Consider the following 12,235-nt stretch of genomic DNA (forward strand, 5'->3'; position numbering starts at 1 on the left):
AGTCTCCCAGAAGGTTAATTTACAGGTTAAGTCTGTGATAAAGAAGGCAAATGCAACTTTGGCATTTATTTCTAGCTGAATAGAATACAAAAATGCTGAGGCTTTATAAGACACTAGTCAGGCCACACTTGGAGTATTGTCAACAGTTTTGGGCCCCTTATCTCAGAAAGGATGTGTTGTCATTGGAAAGAGTCCAGAGGAGGTTCACGGGGATGATTCCGGGAATCAAGGAGTTAATATATGACGAGTGTTTGGCACCTTTGGGCCTGTACTCATTGCAATTCAGAAGAATGCAGGGAGGTTTCATTGAAACCTACCAGATGTTGAAAGGACTAGAAAGGGTGGATGTGGAGAGGATGTTTTCTATGGTGGGGGTGTCCAGAACTAGAGGGCACAGCCTCAAAACTGAGGGGTGACCCTTTAGAACAGAGGTAAGGAGGAATTTTTTTTTAGCCAGAGAGTAGTAGACCTGTGGAATGCTCTGCCACAGAATGCAGTGAAGGCCAAGTGGGGAATGTTAAGGCAAAAGTTGATCATTTCCTGATCGTCCGGGGCATCAAAGGATATGGCGAGAAGGCAGGTGGATGGGGTTGGGCGGGATCCGGGATCAGTCATGGTGGAATGGCGGAGCAGACTCGATGGGCCGCTCCTATGTCTTATGGTGGTCAAATTGAAGGCATTAAGCTCATCTTGAAGTTCTGCAGTTCCCTATGTCGCAAGAATATTCAGAATAATATTTGAAAAATCACATCCTTGTGATTGTGTTTATTAATTGAAGTTTATAATAAAATTTAGCACCTCAAAGAAAATCTTTCACATTTCGTACCCTTTGTCTAACTACGTCCAACCCCAGCTGCGTGGCAACAAAGGCTATGTGCGCCGGGGCATTTCCGTTACTGAGCCGACGCGGAACACTGCCCCTCAGAGAAGTAACTCATCGATTACGGACACCCTTCATCCACACACTGACCCCACCGAGTTAGGCGGGCGGGGGTGGTTATGACCCTCAAGTGCGGGATGCGGTGGGTGAGCTGGGGGTCGGGGAGATGAGGGAGAAACACATTCAATTGAGTGGTGAAGTTTACCTCCGTTTTTTACCCCACTACCCCCAGCCCGAAACCCCTGCCACCCTTCCTGTCAGCCCAAGTCAGAACTGTCGGAGGCCGGAGTCTCCAGAAGAAACACTGAGCTCCGGGAATGTCGGGGGAGAAAGAAGGGGTCCAGGTGCATTTCCTGCAGGACAGAACGGGCACCGAAGGTCCCAAAGAAATCCAATCGAGGTATGTAATATGTAGTGGTTACCGACATAGGGAGGGGGTGAGGGAGCAGTTTGAACGGGAGGACGGAGAGTGTAGGGTTACAGAGATAGGGAGGGGGTGAGGGAGGAGTTTGAACAGGAGGGGGGAGTGTAGGGGTTACAGAGATAGGGAGGGGGTGAGGGAGGAGTTTGAACGGGAGGACGGAGAGTGTAGGGTTACAGAGATAGGGAGGGGGTGAGGGAGGGGTTAGAACAGGAGGATGGGGTGGTGTAGGGGATTCCAGGGATGAGGAAGGGTTTTAGCCAAGAATTATTGAGAGACGAGACTTTCATCACGGACCACTGTTATTTTTATTCCAGAATTACCTAAAGAGTTAACAGCCCCAATACTGACAACACCTTCTGTCATCGCAGGTAACAGGAGTGAAGGGGGTGGGCATGTTAGGAGACGTGTGTGGTTTACCTGCCCCCCCAGAATTTGAGTGACCGGACGGTGTGGGGAGAGGTTCACTCTGTGTCTGACCCCGGGAGTGTGTGATGGGACGGTGTGGAGGGAGATTCACTGTGTCTGACCCCGGGAGTGTGTGATGGGACGGTGTGGAGGGAGATTCACTGCGTCTGACCCCGGGAGTGTGTGGTGGGATGGTGTGGAGGGAGTTTCACTCTGTGTCTGACCCCGGGAGTGTGTGATGGGACAGTGTGGAAGGAGCTTCATTCCGTGTCTGACCCCGGGAGTGTGTGATGGGACGGTGTGGAGGGAGATTCACTCTGTGTCTGACCCCGGGAGTGTGTGATGGGACGGTGTGGAGGGAGTTTCACTCTGTGTCTGACCCCGGGAGTGTGTGATGGGACAGCGTGGAGGGAGATTTACTCTGTGTCTGACCCCGGGAGTGTGTGATGGGATGGTGTGGAGGGAGTTTCACTCTGTGTCTGACCCCGGGAGTGTGTGATGGGACAGTGTGGAAGGAGATTCACTCTGTGTCTGACCCCGGGAGTGTGTGATGGGACAGCGTGGAGGGAAAGTCACTCTGTGTCTGACCCCGGGAGTGTGTGATGGGACCATAATTCACGGAGTCTGATCTTCCAGGAGCGGACTGCGCCGCCTACTGCGTCCCATCCAGCGGGAGAACGAAAATGGATCTGAAGGAATTTTGCAACCGACGTTACGGTGAGTGTTTACGATCGAGCCAGGGTGATATTTGTGTGTGACAATGTGTGTTTGGGAGTGTAAGAAGTTGAGAGTAATTGAGGGAGTGTGTGTAACACTGTCTATGTCTGTGTGACTGTGCATGAGAGTGAGTGAGGGAGTGTGTGTGCGTGCGTGTGTGCGTGAGAGTGAGGGATTGTGTGTGCGTGCGTGTGTGCGTGAGAGTGAGGGATTGTGTGTGCGTGCGTGTGTGAGTGTGAGAGAGAGTCTGTGTGTGTACCTGTGAGTCAGGGAGGGAGTGTGTGTGTGTGTGTGTGAGAGAGAGAGAGAGTGTGTGTGTATCTGTGAGGTAGGGAGGGAGTGTGTGTGTGTGTGTGTGTGAGAGAGAGAGAGAGAGAGAGAGAGAGATAGAGAATTGGTACGAACTTCTAAATCTGACATTCTCTATTCTCTCTCCCTCACCCCTCCAACCATGTCTCCTGCTTCCACCGTCTCTCCCTCCTCTTCCCTATCCTCTCTTTCCCTCACCCACGCCCTCGCCTGCTCGTCCACCTCCCCCTTGCTCCACAACTCCCCCCTCCCTCTCCTCCTTCACCCATCCTTACCCCGTTTCCCTCCTCTGCTATACTTCCTTTTAACCCCTCACCCTTCTACCACCTCCCTCTCTCCCCTCCCCTTCACCTCCACTCCCACTGCCCCCCACACCCTCACTCTCTCTTCTCCCCACCCGCCGCTGTCCCTCATCTTCCCCCTGCACAGTTCTTCACGTCCGCCTCTCCGACTCGCTGCGGCTGGGCAGCTGGTGGCGTTTCCGAGTCTCCGTCCGCGCCGTCTACAGGCCCTCGCAGCGCGCTGGCTGGAGCGGGCGCCAGCATCTCTGGGTGCCGGACCGCGAGCTGGCCTGCGGCTGCCTGTCGCTGCGGTCGGGGGGCTCCTATCTGCTCCTGGGCGGTCCGAACGGTGGGAACGGGAGGCGGGATTCCCGGCTGACAGCCGAACGAGGGTCTGACAGCCTGCCCTGGAGGAGGTCCTGGGGCCCCCGCCTGCGCCGCCTGCGTCTGGCTGAGAGCAAGGGGGGCTGCGTCGGTCCGCGGACCACCCCCACTGTCCGTCCGACTCCCTCCGATGCTCCCGGAATAATTCTGGATCCTACCTCCCCTCTTGGGGCCTATCTGGCTCGGTCTGATTCTCCCGGAATCCATCCAGCTCCCTCCGGTGCGCCCGAGAACCCTCAAGATCCGTACGGCGCTCCCGGGAACCAGCCGGGTCCCTCCAGCCCCCCTGGAGCCGCAGCTAGTCAGTATGGATCCCCTTCCTTTCCCCCCAGCTCTCCAGGAATCCCGCCAGCTCCGTCCTCTCCTCCACGATCTAACTACCCATTCTCGACGCCGTCCGGATCTGTCCGACACTCCCGAGACCTTTCCTGATCCGTCACCCGCTTCCGAAACTCATGCTCATCTGCGATCCTGTCTGGGACCTCTCCAGCTCCGTCCGCCTCTGTGTCTCGTCCTCCGAATTCATCCGTCCCACACCACCCTCACTGGTGGAGGATGGGGCGGCAGAGATCCCGAGATGTTGCCGAAGCTGCGGTGAAGACCGAACACGCAGTGGGCGAAACCAGGACACCCCGTAACAAAATAATCTGACTGTCACTGGGAGTATCAACGCCTTCGGTAACTCCCCACCAGCACCTCACCATCTCGTACCATTTACAAAACGTGGTCACCTCCTCGATGCACTCCCCAAGCTTGGCGAAATTAGCACAATTGGATAGAAAGGCGAGAGATTCTGCACAGGCCGGACTATTCAGCGACTCACGCAAAATGCTGGAGGGACCCAGTAGGTCAGGCGGCGTCTGTGGAGGGACAGACACAATGTTTCTGTGGAGGGACAGACACAATCGACGTGTCTGTGGAGGGACAGACACAATGTTTCTGTGGAGGGACAGACACAATCGACGTGTCTGTGGAGGGACAGACACAATGTTTCTTTGGAGGGACAGACACAACCGACGTATTAGGCCGGGAATCGTCATCGGAAATGATCAAACGTGAATAATATGAAACAGGGTTCTCTTCTGTACTGCACGTTTCCACAGAACCAGAGTGAAGATCTTTGCTTTGCCGGCAGCCATACTGATCGTTTCATAAAATAATGAACATATCTTCAGTTAACACAACCTTGAATGTGTGGAGGGAGTTTCACTCTGTGCCTGACCCCGGGAGTGTGTGATGGGACGGTGTGGAGGGAGATTCACTCTGTGCCTGACCCCGGGAGTGTGTGATGGGACAGAGTGGAGGGAGTTTCACTCTCTGTCTGACCCCGGGAGTGTGTGATGGGACGGTGTGGAGGGAGTTTCACTCTCTGTCTGACCCCGGGAGTGTGTGATGGGACGGTGTGGAGGGAGATTCACTCTGTGTCTGACCCCGGGGGGTGCGTGATGGGACGGTGTGGAGGGAGATTCACTCTGTGTCTGACCCCGGGGGGTGCGTGATGGGACGGTGTGGAGGGAGATTCACTCTGTGTCTGACCCCGGGGGGTGCGTGATGGGATGGTGTGGAGGGAGATTCACTCTGTGTCTGACCCCGGGGGGTGCGTGATGGAACGGTGTGGAGGGAGATTCACTCTGTGTCTGACCCCGGGGGGTGCGTGATGGGATGGTGTGGAGGGAGATTCACTCTGTGTCTGACCCCGGGAGTGTGTGATGGCTAAACAGACGAGGGACTGAATTGCGCTGGCCTTGTAATGGGAACTCACGCGGTGTCCCCGTAACAAATGCCAGTGGGAGACGGGAGCGTGGAAATTGACATCTGCTTCGAGAATGTGACCCTGACCCTGACCCTGGGCTCCCTCCCCTTCCCCCTCTCCCGGTCGGATTCCATTCATGTTGGGGCGAGCGACAGGTGTGATGGGGCCTGGCCGGCTGCGGAGATGCTGGTCGGGTGGGTTTGCAGGCCTGGCGGTGGTTTCGAGCACCCTTCCCTCTTCCTCCTCCACCCCCACTTCCTCCTCCATCCCCCTCTTCCCTCCTCTCTCTGCACCCTCCTGCTGCTCTACCCTCCCTCCATTCTCTCTCTTTGTGCTCCTCCCGAGGCATCTCCAGTCATTGACTTTACCTCCCTACCTCTCCCTCTCCCTCTTCTTCTACCCCTCCTTCTCCCCTGCCCCTCCACTCCTGCCCGCCCCTCCCCTCCCCTCCCTCCCCCGCCGCTCCCCTATCTCTCGTCCTCTCCCTGTTCCTTACTCAGTCTTTATTGTTCCCGATGTCCCCCTTACACAGTGACCCCCAGACACAGACACAGAGACAAACACCCTCACATCCGCATAACCTCTCTCTCTCACACACCGACAGTATACACCCCCCCCACACACACACAGACAGAATACCCCCCCACACACACACAGACAGTATACACCCCCCCACACACACAGACAGTATATACCCCCCACACACACACAGAGACAGTATACATCCCCCACACACACAGACAGTATACACCCCCCCCCACACACAGAGACAGTATACACCCCCCACACACATAGACAGTATACACCCCCCACACACACACAGACAGTATATACCCCCCCACACACACAGACAGTATACACCCCCCCACACACACACAGAGACAGTATACACCCCCCCCCACACACACACACAGACAGTATACACCCCCCACACACACACACAGACAGTATATACCCCACCCCACACACACAGACAGTATATACCCCCCCACACACACACACAGTATCTACCCCCCCCACACACAGACAGTATATACCCCCCCACACACACACAGTATATACCCTCCACACACACAGACAGTATACACCCCCCCCCACACACACACACACAGAGACAGTATACACCCCCCACACACATAGACAGTATACACCCCCCACACACACACAGACAGTATATACCCCCCCCCACACACAGACAGTATACACCCCCCCACACACACACACACAGACAGTATACACCCCCCCCACACACACACAGACAGTATATACCCCACCCCACACACACAGACAGTATATACCCCCCCACACACACACACAGTATCTACCCCCACACACACACACACACACACACACACACACACACTGTACAGGCTGTTCCCTGTCGGAGAGGCTTCACCCTCACTCCACCATTCCACAATAACACTCAGACCAGACACACACACACACACACAGTCACTCACTCACCCCCTGCTCCCGACCGGGAGTTTGCAGACGTCCCTTTGTTCTGGCATCAACTTCAAAGGAAGGATTATGTTTCCCGAGCTTTGATCGTCCCAGAGACAGAGAGAGAGGGAGGGACGGAGAACGGGAGAGAGAGGGAGGGAGGGAGGGACAGAGAGAGGGAGGGAGAGAGAGACAGAGAGAGGGAGGGAGAGATGGGGAGAGGAGACACAGAGAGTGAGACAGAGACGGAGAGTGTGAGGGAGGGGAGCGGGAAGCACACAACGGTATGGAGCGTGGAGGGAGGGAGTGAGGGAGGGGGACCGGGAGAAGGAGATGGAGAGAATAGAGAGAGAGGGAGGGGGGGAGGGGGAGAACAAAGAGAGGCACACACACAGAGGGGAGGGTGAGAAGGACAGAGTGAAATAGAGAGAGAGGGAGAGAAGTGGATACTGTGGGGGTGACGGAATAGGGGCAGGGAGAGAGAGGCACGCACAGAAGGGGGAGGAAGAGAGAGGGGGAGAGAGGACAGAGATGGAGAAGAGCGAGGGAGAGATAAAGAGGTTGAGAGAGAGATCACAGGGAGGGAGAGAAAGAGAGAGGAAGGCACACAGAGAAAGGGAGAGAGATGAGAGAGAGGGAAGGAGGAGAGTGACGGAGGAGACAGAAGGGGAGAGGGAGAGAGCAACACAAACAGGGAAAGCGGGAGGGGAGAGAGCTAGAGAGGAAGAGAGTGATGGAGAGAAAGTAAAAGAAAGAGAAAGAGGGGGAGAAAGATAGAGGAGAGAGAGAAAGAGGAAGAGAGACAGGGAGATAAATAGATAGAGAGAGACAGACACAGACAGAGGGAGAGAGAGATGGAGGCACACAGAGAGATGGAGAGAGTGAGGGAGAAAAGGACAGAGGGGATAGAGAGGCAGAGAGAGACACACATGCAGAAGGGGAAAGTAAGAGTGGGAGAGGGAGAGAAAGAAGAGAGAGAGATGGAGAGAAGGAGACTTAAAGAGGTAGGAGGAGAATGGGGACAGAGAGAGAGGAAGGGAAGGAGTGAGAGAGAGGGGGGAGAGAGAGGGAGAGAGAAAGAGAGAGGGGAGATAGGGAGAGAGAAAGAGAGAGGGGAGATAGAGAGAGAGTGGGGGTGGTTGAGAGGGTGGAGACAGTGGGACAGAGAGAGGGAGAGGGAGAGACCATAAGAGAGAATGGCAGAGAGATAGAGGGAGAGGAGGAGAGTGAGAAAGAAAGGAAGGGAGAGAGTGACGGAGCGAAGGAGAGATGGTAGAGAGAAGGAGACACATGGGACAGAGGGAGGGGAGAGAGAGTTTGAGAGAGCAAGTAGGGAGAGGGGGTCAGGGAGTGGGGAGAGGTAGAGAAGGAAACACAGGGACAGAGATAGAGTGAGGGTCAGAGAAACAGAGCGGTAGAGAGAGACACAGAGAGAAGGAGAGGGGGACAGAGAGGGAGGTGAGGAGAGAAAGAACACTGAGAGGGGTAAAGAAGGGGAAGAGACAGAGAGAGGGAGAGGGGGAGAGACAGAAAAAGAAAGACAAAGAGAAAAAGAGAGGGTTGGAAGAGTGAGGGATAAAGAGAGGCAGAGAGAGTGATGGGGAGAGTGAGATGAAGAGGTGTGGAGAAGGAAAGAAAAGACAGAGGGGGAGAGTGAGAGGGGGAGAGGGAGAAAAAGGGGGAAGAGGAAGTGAGAAGGGAGATACAGAGAGAGGGATGGGAGGCACACGGAGAGAGGGGGAGAGAGAGGGGAGGGAGTGGGAGCCAGAAACAGAGAGAGAGGTGGGGGGGAGAGAACACAAAGAGGGAGAGAGGGGGAGAAAGAGAGAGGGGTAGGGTGTTAGGGAGAGAGAGGGTTACAGACAGTAGGGAGAACGAGAGGGAGGAGATGAGACAGAGGGACAGAGATAGAGACGTGAGGGTGAGAGAGAGAACCGAGAGAGGAGGAGAGATGGGGAGAGTGGGCAGAGAGACACAGATATCGGGAGAGAGTGAGGAAGAGAGAGAGATAGAGGGGGAAAGAGAGATGCAGAGACACAGAGAGACAATGGGACAGAGAGAACACAGAGAGGGGAGGGGGGTGACAGAGGGCAGAGAGAGGGATGCACACAGATAGAGGGGGAGAGAGGGGTAGAGGAGAAAGAGAGATGGAGAGAGAGACCCAAAGAGACAATGAGAGAGGGGGAGAGAGATAGAGGGAGAGAAAGAGAGAGAAGGGGAGAGCAACAGAAGAAAAGGGAAAGAGAGAGGCGGAGAGGGTAGGGTGAGAGGGAAAAGGGGGGAGTTTGAGAGAGAAAGGGGCAGAGTGAGAGAGGAGGAGGAAGAGATGGGGAAAGACACGTAGAGTGAGAAGGGTAGTGAAAGGGAGAGGGAGAAAGAGAGATAGAGAGAGAGTGAGAGAGAGTGATTGTGAGAGAGTAAAGGAGAGATGGGAGACAGAGAGAGAGTGAGAACACAGAGGGGGAGAGAGGGAGATACAGAGGAAGGAGAGAATGAGGCAGAGAGAAGGATCGTGACGAGAGGGGGGACAGAGAGGCGGGGGAGAGACACAAACAGGATCAGAGAGTGAGAGGCAGAGAGAGGAAAAGAGAGGAAGACAGAGAGAAGGGAGGCATACAGAGAGAGGGAGTGAAGGTGAGAGAGGGGGACTGAGGGAGAGAAAGAGAGAGAGAGTGTGGGAGATAAGGAGAGGGAGGCATACAGAGAGAGAGTGGAGGACAAAGAGAAGGGAGACAGGCAGAGAGTGAGAGAGAGAAAGAAAAGGAGAAAGATGGGGTAGAGAGGGAGTGAACACAAAGAGGGAGAGGGGTGATTCAGTGGTGGATGGAGACACAGAGAGGGCAGGGAGTGAAAGGGAGAGAGAGGAAAAGAGACAGAAGGAGAGAGGGATCAGAGAGAGGGGGAGAAGAGATGGCGAGAGAAATGCAGAGGGAGAGAGGAGAGAGAAACAGGGGGAATGAGTGAGAGAGGAGAGATGGGGAGAGAGTGAGAGAGAGAAAGAGGGGGTTAGAGAGGGACAGAGGGGAGGGAGGGGGCAGAAAGAGAGAGAAATAGGGAGAAAGCGAATGAGAGAGAGAGGTGGATGTAGAGAGAACAGAGAGGTGGTAAGAGGGTGGAGAGACACAGAGAGAGAAAGGGAGAGAGGAGAGGTGGGGGAGAGTGGCAGCGGGCAAGAGAGAGAGGTGGGGGAGGGAGAACACAACGAAGGAGAAAGGGGAGAAAGAGAGAGGGGGAGAGAGAGAGAGGAAGGGAAGTAGAGAGAGGGAGTGAAGTAGAGAGGGAGAGAGAGATAGAGGGAATCAGAGGGAGAGAGTGGGGGGAAAGAGCTGGAGAGAGACACACAGAGAAAGAGGAAGAGGGAGAGAGGGAGGAGGGAACAAGAAAGAGTAGGGGTGGGGGACAGAGGAAGAGAGAGGAGAGAGAAAGTGAGAGGGTGAGTGAGGGAGAGCTGGAGGAGGAGAGAGGGAGAGGGTGGTGGACAGAGAGAAAGAGAGTGAGAGAGCAGAGAGAGAAGAGAGGGAGATAGGTGGGGAGGAGGGAGAACACAGACAGGAGAAGATAGTGGGGAGAGAGATACAGAAAGACAGGGTGAGGGAGAGAGGGGGAAGGATGGAGAAAGGGAGGGAGAAAGAGTGAGAGAGAAACAGAGAGAGGGAAAAGGAGAGACTGACAAAGAGGGAGAGAGGGGAGGAAGGTGAAAGTGAGAGAGGAAGGGACAGAAAGAGAGAGAGAGAGAGACAGGGAGGGGGAGGAAGAACACAGACAAGAGGAGAGAGAGATGCAGAAAGACGGGGTGACAGGGAGAGAGGTGGAGGGGGAGAAAGAGGGAGACAGAGGGATAGTGAGTGAGAGAGGAGGAGAGCAGGAGGCAGAGAGAGACACTCAGGGAAAGAGAGCGGGGCAGACAGGGAGACAGAGAGAGGGGGAGAGAATGGAGGGACAGAGAAAGAGAGAGGAGGACAGAGAGACAGAGTGAGGAAGAGTGGGAGAGAGACTACGAGAGAGGGAAAGAGTGAGAGACAATGAGAGAGTGGAGAGAGAGGGAGAAGGAGAGGGAGAAACAGAGGGAGAGATAGAGTGAGAAATAGAAGGAGACAGAGTAAGAGAGACAGAGATAGAGGGAGAAGGAGGAAGAAGAGAGAGGGGTGGAGAAAGAGGGAAAGAGAGAGAGGAAGAAAAAGAGGGGGTGAGGGAGAGAGGGGGAACACAGAGAGGGTGAGAGTGAGTTAGAGAAAGAAGGAGAACGAGATGGGGAAAGAGTGAGAGAGAGAGGGGAGTGAGAGAATTCAGAGGGGTAGAAAGAGATGGGAGAGAGACAGGGAGAGGGAGATGAAGAGAGAGAGGAGAGGAGGAGAAAGAGACACACAGAGGAAGAGATGGGGAGAGAAGCTGAGAGAGGGAGAGAGAGAGGAGGAAGAGAAATATAGAGAGGAAGGGAGAGAGAGAGAGAGACAGAAGGCAGAGGGGGAAGGGAGAAACAAAGAGAGAAACAGAGTTGAAGAGAGAGGGGAGAGGGAGGGGGAAAGAGAGACACACACTCACAAGGGGAGAGGGAGAGAGGAGAGAGAGAACAGAGAGAGGGAGAGAGACACAGAGAGGGGCAGTGAGTGGGAGAGAGGGAGAGTGAGAGGGAATGGGAGAGAGGGAGACACAGAAGGGGAGAGAGAGGGGAGGGAAAAAGGGAGTGGGTTAGAGAGACGCAGAGGAAGAGAGAAAGGAAAGGATAGAGGTGGGAGGGAGGGAGAGCAGAAAGAGAGAGATGGAGGGAGTGAGGGAGAGACATCGAGAGAGAGAGGGAGGACTGAGGTGGAGGGTGTTGGGAGGGAGAGGGGAGAGTGAGTGAACATTTGAGTCTGTGTTTGCAGGTGTCTCGAACCCTGGGGGAACATGGCTGCGATCATCAGACACGGAGACAACCCCTCCAGCCCACCTAGACTGCCCCCATTTTATTCCATCCACCAGCTCCAACCTTTCCAGATTCCACCCCTCACCCACGCTCGGGGAAAGGGTACAACGTAGATCCAGGCCACACTTGGAGTTCTGGTCTCCCTGTTACAGGAGGGGTGAGGGGGGGGGTGCAGGAGGTTCACCAGGTGCTGCCCGGATTAGAGGGTGTGAGCCACAAGGAGAGGGTGGACAAACCTGGGTTGTTTTCTCTGGAGTGGCGGGGACTGGGGTTTATAAGATGATGAGAGGCACAGACAGAGTAGACGATATCTGTTTTCCCAGGGGGGAATATCTCTAATAAGTGTTTAAGGTGAGAGGGAGAAAGTTCATGAAGACATCTGGGACAAGTTTTTATCACACAGAGAGTGGTGGGTATCTGGAATCTGCTGCCAGGGATGATGGAGGAGGCAGACATGATAGAGGTGTCTAATCGGCTAGTGGACAGACACAGGTATGAAGCGAACGGAGAGAGATGGACATTGCGTATGGGGAACGGAGGGAGATGGACATTGCGTATGGGGAACGGAGGGAGATGGACATTGTGTACGGGGAACGGAGGGAGATGGACATTGTGTACAGAGAATAGAGGGAGATGGACATTGTGCATGGGGAATGGAGGGAGATGGACATTGTGTATGGGAATGGAGGGAGATGGACATTGCGTATGGGGAACGGAGGGAGATGGACATTGT

At 54.8% G+C, this 12,235-nt stretch overlaps 1 protein-coding gene across 1 annotated transcript; it reads left to right on the forward strand.

The window, feature by feature from the left end:
- Nucleotides 1-1,241: 1,241 nt before the first annotated feature.
- On the forward strand, nt 1,242-3,832 carry LOC134338990 (netrin-5-like). The gene is made up of 4 exons (XM_063035212.1): nt 1,242-1,280; nt 1,619-1,672; nt 2,346-2,426; nt 3,165-3,832. The coding sequence occupies exons 3-4, from the start codon at nt 2,393-2,395 to the stop codon at nt 3,830-3,832; spliced, it is 702 nt and encodes a 233-aa protein (XP_062891282.1). The 5' UTR covers nt 1,242-1,280; nt 1,619-1,672; nt 2,346-2,392.
- The last annotated feature ends 8,403 nt before the right edge of the window (nt 3,833-12,235 follow it).

The sequence above is a fragment of the Mobula hypostoma genome, chromosome 28 (assembly GCF_963921235.1).
Source record: "Mobula hypostoma chromosome 28, sMobHyp1.1, whole genome shotgun sequence".
In the NCBI taxonomy this organism is placed as follows: domain Eukaryota; kingdom Metazoa; phylum Chordata; class Chondrichthyes; order Myliobatiformes; family Myliobatidae; genus Mobula; species Mobula hypostoma.

Excerpts from the sequence above, each read along its gene's own strand:
- LOC134338990 (XM_063035212.1), top strand. The coding sequence starts at position 2,393 with ATGGATCTGAAGGAATTTTGCAACCGACGTTACG. Across the intron at positions 2,427-3,164 it reads ATTTTGCAACCGACGTTACG|TTCTTCACGTCCGCCTCTCC; the intron begins GTGAGTGTTTAC and ends CCCCCTGCACAG.